The sequence below is a fragment of the Mustela nivalis genome, assembly GCF_964662115.1.
Source record: "Mustela nivalis genome assembly, chromosome: 5".
Classification (NCBI taxonomy): Eukaryota; Metazoa; Chordata; class Mammalia; order Carnivora; family Mustelidae; genus Mustela; species Mustela nivalis.
The window spans coordinates 120,610,538-120,624,744 of NC_139024.1; the positions used below are offsets into that span (position 1 = coordinate 120,610,538).

At 56.6% G+C, this 14,207-nt stretch overlaps 1 protein-coding gene across 2 annotated transcripts; it reads left to right on the forward strand.

Annotated features, from left to right (window-relative positions):
- The first annotated feature begins 521 nt into the window (after positions 1 to 521).
- On the forward strand, positions 522 to 14,207 carry VARS1 (valyl-tRNA synthetase 1). Of its 2 annotated transcripts, none has more exons than XM_082732704.1 (30): positions 522 to 934; positions 1,210 to 1,632; positions 2,854 to 2,988; positions 3,084 to 3,222; positions 3,437 to 3,561; positions 3,646 to 3,730; positions 3,977 to 4,077; positions 4,213 to 4,340; positions 7,221 to 7,385; positions 7,601 to 7,682; positions 8,165 to 8,284; positions 8,372 to 8,480; positions 8,568 to 8,662; positions 8,926 to 9,016; positions 9,268 to 9,392; positions 9,478 to 9,581; positions 9,669 to 9,827; positions 9,949 to 10,039; positions 10,165 to 10,270; positions 10,361 to 10,431; positions 10,518 to 10,643; positions 10,977 to 11,081; positions 11,165 to 11,233; positions 11,319 to 11,397; positions 11,522 to 11,649; positions 12,038 to 12,193; positions 12,366 to 12,572; positions 12,644 to 12,755; positions 12,883 to 13,208; positions 14,064 to 14,207. In XM_082732704.1, exons 2-30 carry the CDS (start codon positions 1,246 to 1,248, stop codon positions 14,130 to 14,132), a joined length of 3,795 nt encoding a protein of 1,264 aa, XP_082588830.1. In that variant the 5' UTR covers positions 522 to 934; positions 1,210 to 1,245; the 3' UTR covers positions 14,133 to 14,207. The 2 variants fall into 2 exon arrangements, with proteins under 2 accessions (XP_082588830.1, XP_082588829.1); XM_082732703.1 differs by having other exon boundaries at positions 710 to 934; positions 3,643 to 3,730.

A 14,207-nucleotide genomic window follows, 5' to 3' on the forward strand; every position in this document is an offset into this window, starting at 1 on the left:
GCATTATCTAACACTCTTCTCCCTGGTGTAAACTATGTAATACCTCACCTGAGCTACAGCATGTTTCTTGAACATGCCCCTACCTGTATGGCTTGCCCTCCGGTGGTGGTCTGCTTGTACTGTACCCACAAGGAGTACCTGTTGCCTTTCCATGTCTGTCCTGTGAACCTGACAGTTAATGTTATGAGACACCAAGATGCACCCGATGCTGCCAGACTGTCTCCTCAACCCAGCCAAACCACTTCACGCTTTCGGAATATAACGGATTAATACAAGTAACATAATTTTTCATCGTGAAGAGTTAGGGCTGGGAATGAGTCAAACCGGTTCATTCAGCAAATAGGAGTTTCCTCCACACCGGAGTTCTCAGTTCTAAGGGATCTTCCGGGCCACCCGGCCTGACGCCTGCTTCTGCAGGAGGAACAAGGCTCTTGGAGCAGGCGGGGCGCCCCCTGGGTCCTGGGGCGGCAGCGCCCGGCCCGCGGGTTCCCGGGCTGCCCGCTGGGCGCCGCCCTCCCGCCGGCCCGGCCGAGGACCCGCGCGGGGTGCCCGCGGTGGCGCCTGACGGGAGCGCGTTCCCGGGAGCATCCTCCGCTCCTGCGCCCGCGCCCCTTGCCGTCCATCGTGAGCGCGGCGGGCGGCGGGCGGCGAGCGGCGCGGCCCCGGCGGAGTTTTGGGCAGGGCAGCCCCTGCCCGCGCAGGCGGAGCACGGCCGCCCGCGCCAGGACCCGCGGGCCCGGAAACGCTCGTTGTCACAAAGGGGGGAACACGTGGGTGCCCGCGGCCCGGCTGCGGTCGCTGGGAGCTGGGGTCGCCCGGAGAACCGCCCACCGTCCCCGCCCGACTCCTCGACCCCGGCCGCCAGGCCAGTCCACCTTCGGCCGGCGCCCGGCCGCGAGGTGGCCGTCCGGCTTGGTGTGACCACTTCCCGCCAGTACGTACCTGCGGCCCGAGCCCGCGTCCTGCCGGGCACCGAGGGGCTGGCTACCCCGAGCCTCCCGCAGTCCCGGAGCTCGCGCGGTCATGGGGAGTCTCCCGCTGGCACTGCCACTCCGATAGCCGGGCCCTTGGCTCTTAAGGCCGGGTCAGACCTCCAGCCCTGGGGGTCCCGGACGCCTGCGGTACAGGAGCCCCCAAGGGGTCCCCTCTGTTTTCCCAATAGGACACCTCTGGGTCCCTCAGTCAATCCCTGTCTCTCTTGCTTCTTAGGTTTTCTTCCACCTCGTTCGGACCCCCAGCATAACCATGTCCATCCTGTATGTCTCCCCTCATCCTGACGCCTTCCCCAGCCTCCGTGCCCTTATAGCTGCACGCTATGGGGAGGCTGGGGAAGGGCCGGGCTGGGGAGGAGCCCACCCCCGAATCTGCCTCCAGCCACCCCCGACTAGCAGGACTCCCTTTCCCCCACCCCGCCTGCCCGCCCTGGAGCAGGGGCCTGGTGGACTCTGGGTGTGGGGGGCCACCGCTGTGGCACAGCTGCTGTGGCCGGCAGGCTTGGGGGGCCCTGGCGGTAGCCGGGCTGCTGTCCTGGTCCAACAGTGGGTCAGTTACGCCGACACTGAGCTAATACCAGCTGCTTGTGGAGCAACGCTGCCTGCCTTGGGGCTCCGAACCTCTACTCAGGACCCTCAGGTGAGTGGGAAGAAGGAGACGGAGATAGAAGAAAGATTGGAGTGGGTAATGAGACAGGAAGACAGTGTGTCAGACGTGGAGAAACACTGATCAAGTCCCAGGTTGATGCCTGGTATGATAACCTTGGGCAGGTTTCTTAAACTCTAAGCCTTGGCCTTCCCATGTTTGAGAATGGACGTTTTCATTTTGAACACGTTGAAACGGTAAGAGGTGTGCAGAGCGGTCTAGTGCCAGGCGTTTTAAAGTCTGGGAGTAGAAGTTTGAGGAGTCTTAAGCTGATGAGAAACAGGAAAAGACTGGAGAGTGGCAAGTGGGGTTGGAGAGGTGGCTGTGCTTGGGGAGATGGAGGAGAAGGCAAATGGGGAGGGGAAGGAAAGGAGAGGAGAGAGAACTAGACCAGATTGAGGCTGTGAATCCTTCCAAAGCAGACTACCTCCTTGCAGAGTTGTTTTTTGTTTTTTGTTTTTTGTTTTTTTCCTAAGATTTTATTTATTTGTCAGAGAGAGAGAGAGAGAGCACACAAGCAGGCAGAGACTTAAGAGAGAAGCAGGCTCCCTACCAAGCAAGGAGCCTGATGTAGGACTCGATCCCAGGACTCTGGGATCATGACCTAATCCGAAGGCAGTGGCTTAACCAAATGAGCCACGCAAGCATCCCCTCCTTGCAGAGTTTTGAGCACATGTTGGATCCTTAGTATTTCTTGAATGAATGAATGAATGAATGGGATGAATATGTGATTCAGAACCTGGCTTGCTCCCTCATATCCTGCTTACTCTGTATACCATAGAGGTCCCCTCTCTGGAATGCCTTGTCCCCCTCAGCCTGATTTATTTTTTTCATAACACTTACAGAGAAAAATAGGGTAATGCATTCTGTATTCACACCTTTACTGTCTCCCCCATTGGAGTGTAAATTGCACCAGTCAGGGTCTGTGCTTGTGTCTACATTCTTTAGAGAAGTGCCCAGCCTGTAGTAGGTGCTTGATAAATACTTCTTGAAGCGATTACTGTGTTGTCTCCTGCAGTCTTTAACATCTGATGTTTAATATATTTCACCTGGCACATAGTAAGTGTCCAGAGGAATTTGTTGAACTAATGGGAATGTTTCTGTTATGACCATTTGACCTCGGAGGTGGGAGCAGAAGGGGGCCACATGGATTGGGTGGGGGTGGGAATTGAGGTGGGCCAAACCTTGTCTCATACCCCTTCCCTTTCCTGCTAGGCTGCCCTCGGGGCCCTGGGCAGGGCCCTGAGTCCCCTGGAAGAGTGGCTCCGGCTGCACACCTATCTGGCCGGGGAGGCCCCCACGCTGGCTGACCTGGCAGCTGTCACAGCCTTGTTGCTGCCTTTTCGTTACGTAAGTCACTGGATCTTGGAGAAGAACCAAGGCAGCCCCCGTTTGACCTTGCTATAGGGTGACTAAGGGTATTTCGTTTCTGTTCACCCTCCCAGGTCCTGGACCCCTCTGCCCGCCGGATCTGGGGTAATGTGACTCGCTGGTTCATCACATGTGTCCAGCAGCCAGAATTCCGGGCAGTGCTGGGAGAGGTGGTTCTGTACTCGGGGGCCAGACCCCTCTCTCAACAGCCAGGTGAGGAAGGCTTCCTCTGGGCCTTCTCTGTAGCTTGCTTTCTTTTTTTTCTTTTAGGAATGGCAGAGTCACTCAGGAAGGGCCCTGAGGGAGGACAGGGTGGGAGAGCGTGGGAGCCCTAGGGCAGCTGGAATGGCGCATCTGAAGTATCGTGATGTGGTTGACAGAGAGGATTCCCAATGGGCTAAGTTGGCATTTCTGTGCCTCTCTCTAGGCCCTGAGGTCCTTGCACCCCCAAAGACAGCTACTCAGCTCAAGAAAGAGGCAAAGAAACGGGAGAAGCTGGAAAAATTCCAACAGAAGCAGAAAACCCAACAACAGCAGCCACCCCCGGCAGAGGTGAGAAGCTAAGGGTAGAACTGGAGGGTTGGCGCCGTGGTGGGTGGATGATCTCCGTGCCTATATCGTTTCCCTCCTAAGCAGAAGAAGCCAAAACCAGAGAAGAGGGGGAAACGGGATCCTGGGGTCATTACCTATGACCTCCCAACCCCAGCTGGGGAAAAGAAAGGTACGAGAAGGGGGAAGGGAACCCCATCCTTCCTTTCCAGTCTCCTCAGCTGCTGCCTTTCTTTAGTGTTACCCCTTCCTGTTCTGCCCTCGCTGCCACCATTTGGCTTTGGAGGACCCCCAAATCTCCCCGTGTCTGTGCTATGATGTGAGCAACAGAAGCCCGGTGCCTCTGCTGGCACTGTCCCAGCTGCTCCTGGCCTCAGGGAACAACCTGAGGAACTGACCCTCCCCATCTCTCTCCCAGATGTCAGTGGCACCATGCCCGACTCCTACAGCCCTCAGTACGTGGAAGCTGCCTGGTACCCGTGGTGGGAGCAGCAGGGCTTCTTCAAGCCCGAGTATGGAGTGAGTGAGCTCTGCTGCCCAGGCCTGGAGGACATGTGGGAGGGCGACAGCAGGGCCTGGGACCCACTGCCTGGGAGGGGGCTGGGAAAGGTAGTGGGAGGCCTTAGCGTGTGCCCATCCTTCCTCCCCTATCAGCGTTCCAGCGTGTCTGCACCAAATCCCCGCGGAATCTTCATGATGTGCATCCCACCCCCCAATGTGACAGGCTCCCTGCATCTGGGCCACGCACTCACCAATGCCATCCAGGACTCCCTGACCAGATGGTAAGCTCCAGTGCTGTCCTTGGACCCTATCCTTCTGTCTTCTCTCTTCACTTTTCTCCTCCCTTCTCACCTGACAGGCCCTCTGTCCTCTCTTCTTCCATAAGGGCCCTCAGCTATGCCCCCTGGTGGTGCTCTGCTTCTCTCCTCATCAGTCTCCTTATTTGATCATCAGCATAAACCCCTAGTTAGGCAACCAGTTCCCCTTTCTTGCAGACTCTGTCTCCCTTCTCTTGCTACTAATACTACTGTTATTTTGAGTTAAACAAGAAATACATAAATGTATTTTTGTAAGAAATGTAAAGCTTCAAGTCTCTTTGACTACATCCCTGTAGACCTACTCCCGTGCTATATTTAGCCATTATTAACACTTTGATGTGTATCATTCCAGGTCTTTCTTACCTACTTACTTACAAATACATGTATCCATAGTAATTTGTAATTTTGTTTTTGGGTGGGTTTTTCTTATTTCTGTTCTTTAACATAGAGTCAACACTAACTTTTTCCTTGTACTTAGCCATTTATTTTGGAGCTCTTTCCTTGTTCTTATGCACAGACTGACTTCATTCTCATTCATTGTTCCATAGCATTCGATACTGTAGCTATCCCATAATGGAGTCTCTTTCTTTCTTTCTTTCTTTTTTTTTTTTTCTTAAGATTTTATTTATTTATTTGACAGACAGAGATCACAACTAGGCAGAGGGGCAGGCAGGGAGAGGAAGGGAAGCAGACCCCCAGCTGAGCAGAGAGCCCAATGCGGGGCTCGATCCCAGGACCCTGGGATCATGACCTGAGCTGAAGGCAGAGGTGATGTGAGCCACCCACGCACCACCTTGGAGTCACTTTCTTATTTATGGTTGTTTCCTAATTTTTCTCTGTTGAACACCTGGTTGGAATGCACATTCCTGTATATGCTTTCTCCAGTGCGAATGGAAGGATTTCTCTGGTTCTATCAGGAACTGAAACTGCTCAGTTGGAGGGGCATGCTTCTATTCAGTTGCCTCCGAAATGGTCTTGGTGACTTACACCTCTGTGAATTGCCTGGGAGGGTGTTCATTTCCCCATGCCCTTTCCGATCCCGGACATTATCGGTGTTTGTTTGCCAGTCTGATGGGCAAAAACATGCTACCTCTGTCGTTCCCGATTCCTGAGGCCGAGTGGAGTCTGTCTGTGTTGCTCGGCCAGTCAGGTTTCCTTGTATACGAATCATCTGTACCTACCTTTCATCTGTTTTTCTATTGATTGTGCTGTTTTTCTTTAATTGGTTTGTTGGAAGATTCTTTAATATTCTAGATATTGAGGATTTGGTTTGTTACGTTTATTATAAATGTTTTCTCCTATTCTAGCACTTGCTCCTCTCCCTGACACATTAACAGCGTTAGCAAGTATGTAATCTAATATCCCACATGACAGGTTCCTTTAAAAAGCACTTTTTATTTACTTTAGAGAGAGAGCATGAGCAGGGAGAAGGGCAGAGAGAGAGAGACAAGCAGGCTCTCCACTGAGGGCAGAGCCTGATGCAGGGCTCAGTGTCAGAACCCTGATGTCATGAGCTGAGCTGAAATCAAGAGTTGGATGCTTAACCAACTGAGCCACCCAGGCACCCCTAAAAATGTATTTTTTTTTTTTTTAAAGATTTTATTTATTTATTTGACAGAGAGAAATCACAAGTAGATGGAGAGGCAGGCAGAGAGAGAGAGAGGGAAGCAGGCTCCCTGCTGAGCAGAGAGCCTGATGCGGGACTCGATCCCAGGACCCTGAGATCATGACCTGAGCCGAAGGCAGCGGCTTAACCCACTGAGCCACCCAGGCACCCCTAAAAATGTATTTTAAGACAACTTTTTATCTTTGGAAGCCAGAGTTTGTTTATTTTAAGCTTTGAGAAGTTTTTCTACAGTCCTACTTACTAAATTAACATGGTTGAAAATATTTACTGGACATCACTGTGCCAGCTCCATTCTGGGCACTGGGGATACAACCTCGGATTTAGAATTTTGCAAGGAATTGAAAGCTGGAAAAACAGAATTATGTTAAATATGTACATAACACACAAAGAGTTATGTTAAATACATACGTAACAAACAATGATCAAGTTTTCTGATCAAGATCAGAAAAGAACGAACACTTAGAAACCTCTTAAGGTAGCAGCCTTTTATTTATTTATTTACTTATGGACAAGGGGGAGGGAGGGGTAGAGAGAGGGGGAAAAGTGACCCCTGCTGAGTAGGGAGCCCAATGCAGGGCTTGATCCCCAGGACCCTGAGATCGTGATCTGAGCCGAAGGCAGACACTTAACCAGATGAGCTCCTATTTGCCAGGTTATTTGACTTTGTGTCTTACTAAAGATGGCCTCTCCTACCTCAAAGTTATAAACACTTTCATCTGTGTTCTTCATTTTTTTTAATGTTTTTCTAATAGTGTTGAGTTCACGAATCAGACTAAAATTTATCTTGGTGACTATTGGCAAGTAGGGAACTAATCAGCTAGTTGTCCCAAACAGATTTATTCAGTTGACTGTCCTTTCCCTACTGATAGGAAGTGCTGCTTTCAGCGAATACTAAATTTGCTCAGATCTGTTTCCAGACACTGTTTTGTTCCCTTAATCTGTAACTCCATTCCTACATAGTAACTTACTGTTTGAATAATCGTAACCCTATCCTGTGTTTGGTTTCTGGTTGGGCACGAGCCTCCTCTTTGTTCTTTTGTCAGATTGCCTTAGCTGTCCTTGCACGTCTCTCCCTGACTAATTTTACAATTGGGAGGATCCCTCCCACCTCCCCTTTCTTTCCTGAGTCTATCAGCTCCCTGCCCAGGAGCCTCTTTTTCCTTCGGTGCCAGGTCCACCGGCCCATTCCCCTCAGGTCCTCTTGGCTCTTCCCACAGGCACCGCATGCGCGGGGAGACCACGCTATGGAACCCTGGCTGTGACCACGCAGGCATTGCCACCCAGGTGGTGGTGGAGAAGAAACTCTGGCGTGAGCAGGGGCTGAGCCGGCACCAGCTAGGCCGAGAGGCCTTCCTACAGGAGGTCTGGAAATGGAAAGAGGAGTGAGTGCAGCACCCCGTCCCCTGTCCAGATAAGACCTCTGTAGCCTCCGGCCCTGGCTGCAGGCCCAGGCCCTCACAGAGGCTGAGTGTTAGTTGGCTCTGGGGCCCAGGTCACTTTCAGAGGGATGAGTGATCCCCATTCCCTCCTGTCCACCACCTCATTTCTCCCTCCAGCCCAGACCTGAGTGCCTCCGGGCCTGTCTGTCCACTTCCAGGAAAGGTGACCGGATTTACCACCAGCTGAAGAAGCTTGGCAGCTCCTTGGACTGGAATCGAGCCTGTTTCACCATGGACCCTGTGAGCAGGAAGGGTCTCAGGCCTGGGGCTCCCCAGAGCAAGTAACCCGCAGAAGAGACCACACATGCTGTGGTCCTCCCCTAGGAGGGGAGCCCACCACCCCTAGGAAACCACTAAGGACTCAGCTGCAAATAGCACTTCTCGACCCTTCTCCTGGCCCTTTGTTACCTGGGAGCTCAGATTCTCCCAGGTGATACATGATAGGGCCTCACTCTCCTGTGGAGCCTGAACTCCCAGGAGTCTCTTCAGCAGCACCTGTCCCTAGCTGAGTGGTTTCCTTGCCATCTCCAGAGTCCTCAGGCTTGTTGCCTGCCTTCATGTCCCCATAGCCCTCTCCTCTTCAAAAAAAAGTACTTCTCCCCTCCAGCCCTCAAAGGGGTCTGCATGCTGGACAGTGGGACTCCAAACAGCGCAGGTATCACCAGATCCTGCCGCCTTGGCAAGTCTGCCTGGGCCCATCTCTGTCTCTCTCTGCTCCCTAGAAACTCTCCACAGCTGTGACGGAGGCCTTTGTCCGGCTCCATGAGGAAGGAGTCATCTACCGCAGTACCCGCCTCGTCAACTGGTCCTGCACACTCAACTCTGCCATCTCCGACATCGAGGTGCCCCCCCACCCCAGCCCAGGGATCTCTCCCATCTCTGCCCCCAGCCCCTGCTCCTAGGCACTTCTCTTAATACCCATATCACAGGTGGATAAGAAGGAGCTGACAGGTCGTACTCTGCTCTCCGTGCCTGGCTACAAGGAGAAGGTGGAATTTGGGGTCCTTGTCTCCTTTGCCTACAAGATCCAAGGCTCAGGTAGGAGCTAGGGGCACCAGGGTCCTGGGTTCTCTCCTCTGGGAGAAGGGGCCAGAGCTGAGACCGCAAGGCTGCATGTCATCCCAGACAGTGACGAGGAGGTGGTGGTGGCGACAACACGGATCGAAACAATGCTGGGAGATGTGGCCGTAGCTGTGCACCCCAAAGATCCTAGATACCAGGTGCGGTGGGGTACTGCCCACAGCTGGGGAGGAGTGCTGGCTGGAGGGGCTCCCACCCTGTGAGCGGGTGTGGGATGGGCCCTTAGCCCCTTGGCTGAGGAGAAAATAGGCTTAGAAACTAATCTGCAGCTCCTTTCTGGCCCTGAAGATGGAATTTGGGTGTGGGGCAGTCAGGACCCTGGGTGGGAGGGAGTCAGGTCTGGGCCCTCTTGAATTTTTTTTTTTTTTCCTCTTGAATTTTTTATGTCACCCCCTGTCCCCAGAACCTGAAGGGGAGGAGTGTGATCCACCCATTCTTGTCTCGGAGCCTCCCCATTGTCTTCGACGATTTTGTGGACATGGAGTTTGGCACAGGTGAGCAAGAGGCTATCCTCGGAGAGAAGGAGGCCATGAGGCTCCCTACGGTCATTCATCTTCCCTCTCAAAGCAAAACAAACAAGCTTTTCCTGAACCAGCAGGACTTGGGCTGGGTTTCAGGGCGCGGTACTAGATACATGGGGAACAAGGGAGGTCTGGGAGCGACATCTTCCAGCAGAGGGGTGTTGTGTGTGGAAAGAGACTTCACTGAGTCCCTCGTGCCTGGGCCACCCCCGTGTGCACCCCAGGTGCGGTGAAGATCACCCCTGCACATGACCAGAACGACTATGAGGTTGGGCAGCGACATGGGTTGGAGGCTGTGAGCATCATGGACTCCCGAGGGGCCCTCGTCAACGTGCCCCCGCCTTTCCTGGTGAGACTATAGGGGGTGCAGTGACCAGTAGAGAGATGTGTGGGGTACCTAGGCATGGTCTTGACAGGGCCTGTCTTCCACCCAGGGCCTGCCCAGGTTTGAGGCCAGGAAGGCGGTGCTGGCAGCACTGAAGGAGCGGGGACTGTTTCGGGGTGTTGAGGACAACCCCATGGTGGTGCCGCTGTGCAAGTGAGGAGGGGGCTGGGGCGGGGTGGGAGGAGGGGCAGGGCTCCTCGGGGCACTCACATCTGTTCCCCCACCTGTGCATCCCCGCAGCCGCTCCAAGGATGTGGTGGAGCCTCTGCTGCGGCCACAGTGGTACGTGCGGTGTGGGGAGATGGCCCAGGCCGCCAGTGCTGCCGTGACGCGGGGTGACCTCCGCATCCTGCCTGAGGCCCATCAGCGGACGTGGCACACTTGGATGGACAACATCCGGTGCGTCGGCCCCTCCGTGTGGGGAGGGGTGCTGGGTGAGGGGCCGGGCAGGTAGGGGGCACAGGCAGGGGCACCTTCCTCCCCTGCCTGATGTACCCCTTTTCCCCCACCCTCCCTGCAGGGACTGGTGCATCTCCCGGCAGCTGTGGTGGGGCCACCGCATCCCGGCCTACTTTGTCACAGTCAGTGACCCAGCCGTACCCCCAGGGGAGGTGAGCCCAGGCCGGGGCTGGACACTGGCCCATCTCCGGGGACTGAGGTGGCTGTGAGTCCTTGCTGACAGAACGGGGCGGGCGAGCCAGAGGTGGTCCCTCAGTGCTCACTCCGCCTGTGGCAGGACCCAGATGAGCGGTACTGGGTGAGCGGGCGCAGCGAGGCTGAGGCCCGGGAGAAGGCAGCCAAGGAGTTTGGAGTGTCCCCTGACAAGATCAGTCTCCAGCAAGGCAAGGCTGGGCCTGAGGGGTGGATGGCTGAGCTGGGGCTCTGATCTCCATCTCTGCCTGCTCTGACCTCTGACCTTTGACCTCCCTCAGATGAGGATGTACTGGACACCTGGTTTTCGTCTGGTCTCTTCCCATTCTCCATCTTTGGTTGGCCCAACCAGGTGTGTTCCTGAGGGACCAGCTCGGGGTGGGGTGAGGTCTGGGAGGTGGGTGCTGGGCCCCCCATCATGGCCTGCTCTGCCCCCAGTCAGAAGATCTGAGCGTGTTCTACCCGGGGACGCTGCTGGAGACGGGCCATGACATCCTCTTCTTCTGGGTGGCCAGGATGGTCATGCTTGGCCTGAAGCTCACTGGCAAGCTGCCCTTCAGGGAGGTGCGGAGACTGCCAAGACCTGTCCCGTGGTCGTTCCCTCACCACCCCCCCCCATGCCACAGCTCGGGCTCAGCATGCACAGGGATATGGGGACACAGACCTCCCAACCAGGGAGGTCTTGTGGGCACTGAAAGCTGGCTGGGCTTCCCCGCAGTGATTCTGTGACCCGGCTTCCCGGAGGAGGGAGTACTCTGATTCCCATGAAGGTGCTGAATGGACTGGCAGGGTCACTGAGGGGTCTGAGGTTCAGAATGGGGCCTGCGTGGGGCAGGGCCCGGGGCAGGCACTGGGGTCTGGGTGAGGAGACACGTGGTCATGGGTCTTCCCTGCCAGGTCTACCTCCACGCCATCGTGAGAGATGCCCACGGCCGAAAGATGAGCAAGTCTTTAGGCAATGTCATCGACCCCCTGGACGTCATCCACGGAGTCTCCTTGCAGGTGGGGCTGCGCTCGGGGCCAGGCGGGGAAGGACTGTGGAGCTGTGGTGTCAGCCCCCCTGACCACTCCCGCCTCACTCTCAGGGCCTCCACGACCAGTTACTGAGCAGCAACCTGGATCCTAGTGAGGTGGAGAAGGCTAAAGAAGGGCAGGTACCAAGGGCGGGCTTGGGGGCTGGAGTGTGGGCCTGGGGAGGTGCGGCCGCCTCAAGGTGCCCCCCATTGCCGCCTCCCACAGAAGGCAGACTTCCCGGCAGGGATTCCCGAGTGTGGCACCGACGCCCTGCGGTTTGGACTCTGTGCCTACACATCTCAGGGTATGGCCTCCAAAACCTCTTGGCCGGGCCCCTTCTCCTTCCCCGAGGCCCACCCTTCCCTTCCCCATGATGGGCACAAGTCAGGAGGGAGAATGGTGAGGACGCAGCCTCTGCTCCCATGCAGGTCGTGACATCAACCTGGACGTGAACCGGATATTGGGGTACCGCCACTTCTGCAACAAGCTCTGGAATGCCACCAAGTTTGCGCTCCGGGGCCTTGGGAAGGGTTTCGTGCCCTCGCCAACCTCCAAGGTGAGGACCCACTAGACGGCAAGGTGGGCAGCATCTGCACGGGCTATACTGATGCCACTCAGGCATCAGGCGTGGCCCGTGCTGGTCAGGATCACAGCCGCGGAGTTGGGTGGCCCAACCCCTACCCTGGAGCAGCCTTTGTGTAACTGAGGAGATGGATGGACACAGGGACGGACAGTTACAGTGAAAGCCTGGGGCATTGGGGTCCTCCCCCAAGGAGGCAGGAGGCCTGTCCGATTTCCTCCAAATAACAGGCACATGATGGTTGCCTCGGACCTGTCAGTCTCCAGGAATGCAAACCTGCCCATGGTTCCTGCTCCCCATGGGCTTTTGCCTCCTTCCCTGGGGCATATGGTACCTACTAGCTGATACGCTCCTTCTTCCCAAGCCTGGAGGCCACGAGAGCCTGGTGGACCGCTGGATCCGCAGCCGGCTGACTGAGGCCGTGAGGCTTAGCAACCAAGGTTTCCAGGCCTACGATTTCTCAGCTGTCACCACTGCCCAGTACAGCTTCTGGCTCTATGAGCTCTGTGATGTCTACCTGGTGAGGAGGAGTGGGATGGGGCTGAGGGCGGCAGAGCCCTGGGCCTTTACTTTGCCAGTGGCTGGCCATGAGACCTGGGCCTTCCTCTCACCTTCCCAATCCTCACAGGCACAGGGAGGGCTGGAGGCTAGACCTTTTCCATCCCTGAGCCCCATGCTTCCTGGTCCCCTAGGAGTGCCTGAAGCCTGTGCTGAATGGGGTGGACCAAGTGGTGGCCGAGTGTGCTCGCCAGACCCTCTACACCTGCCTGGATGTTGGCCTGCGGCTCCTGTCACCCTTCATGCCCTTTGTGACTGAGGAGCTGTTCCAGAGGCTGCCTAGGCGGACACCACAGGCCCCCCCTAGCCTGTGTATTACCCCCTACCCGGAGCCCTCAGAGGTATGGGATGCAGCCTGGAGGGGGCTCTGGTCTGCCCGCCAGCCTCCCTCACCGCCTCCTGCACCCCGCAGTGCTCCTGGAAGGACCCTGATGCAGAAGCTGCCATGGAACTGGCCCTAAGCATCACACGGGCTGTGCGCTCCCTGCGTGCGGACTACAACCTCACCCGGATCCGGCCTGACTGTGAGCCTCCGGCCTCCAGACCCACCTTGTTCCCTGGTCCCCTCCGCCCACTCAGACCAGCATCCGGCGCGGTGGCCTCATGGCACGTCTCCTCAGAGCCACATCTCTCCTTCCTCCCTCCCCACAGGTTTCCTGGAAGTGGCCGATGAGGCCACAGGCGCTCTGGCATCGGCAGTGTCAGGCTACGTGCAGGCGCTGGCCAGTGCGGGTGTGGTGGCCGTTCTGGCCCTAGGGGCTCCCGTGCCACAGGGCTGTGCTGTGGCCCTGGCCTCTGACCGCTGCTCCGTCCACCTGCAGCTGCAGGGGCTGGTGGACCCGGCCCGGGAGCTGGGCAAGCTGCAGGCCAAGCGTAGTGAGGCACAGCGCCAGGCACAACGTTTGCGGGAGCGCCGTGCTGCCTCAGGCTACCCGAGCAAGGTGCCCCTTGACGTCCAGGAGGCAGACAGAACCAAGGTGTGTGGGGCAGCCGGGCGCTCCTCCTGTTTCCCTCACCATCTGCTCCCTCCCTCATCAGACCCCAGATCTGGGCAGTCCCGGGGGAACAGGTAGCCTGGGCCCCTTGAACACGTGGGGTTTGTGTAGTCTGTTCTCTTCCATGAACAACAGGCAAGGGGCGGGGGACACCACCCAGGGTCACACAAACCAGGTGAGGATGGAGGCAGACCTAGAACCAGGTATCCTGCCTCCCAGCCAGAGCCCTCGTGCCTCACCCAGTGCCTGGAACGTGGCATCCCAGATGCCTGGGGCTGCTCTGCGGACCGCCTGCAGTCAGGAAGCCCAGTGGGCTCAGCTGGGGTCTCTCCAGGGAGGAGCAGTGGGGTGAACCACATGGACACAGAAATGAGCAGAGGCTGAGTTACTGAGCCTTGGCAGCTGAGTGGGCTCTCTGTTCTCCTGGAAGCTCTACCATTGCCATTTTACAAACGAGCACCCAGTGCCTTCCTGTCCTGTGTTCCTAACCCCGGTGCCCCACCATTCATCTGGGGGCGGAGCTGCTGGTTTTGAGGCCCCTTTGTTTTTGGGGACTGGCCACTCTGGCAGAAGGCAAGCCCTGGGAGGTCAGTGATGCTGGAAGAAAAAGCAGGTGGTGCTGGGGAGACTGGGGAGGATGAGGGGGGCACAGGCCTGCCAAGCTCACGCAGTCCCCAGAGTACTCCGCCCATCTTTCCACCTCGGACCCCTCTGCCATTGTGGGCATTGCATTGTTTCTCACCTACTCTGGGCTGTGCCCTGCTGCTGGCATTTGTGTCCTCTCTCGGGCCTGGGTCCTCACCACCCACACCCCCTCTCCTGTGTTCCACCCCCCAGCTCCAGCAGACAGAAGCAGAGCTCAGGAAGGTGGATGAGGCCATTGCACTATTCCAGAAGATGCTGTGATACACCCAACTCCACTCTTCATAACCTCCAATGTACACCTTGGGGGTGGCAGCAATAAAATATTTTGCCACAAAA

Bases quoted from the DNA above. Each gene is read 5' to 3' on its own strand.
- VARS1 (XM_082732703.1), top strand. From the start codon at position 1,246: ATGTCCATCCTGTATGTCTCCCCTCATCCTGACGCCTTCCCCAGCCTC. The intron at 8,481-8,567 runs GTAGGAGCTAGG...ATGTCATCCCAG, and splicing joins CTACAAGATCCAAGGCTCAG to ACAGTGACGAGGAGGTGGTG. The intron at 9,582-9,668 runs GTGAGGAGGGGG...GCATCCCCGCAG, and splicing joins ATGGTGGTGCCGCTGTGCAA to CCGCTCCAAGGATGTGGTGG.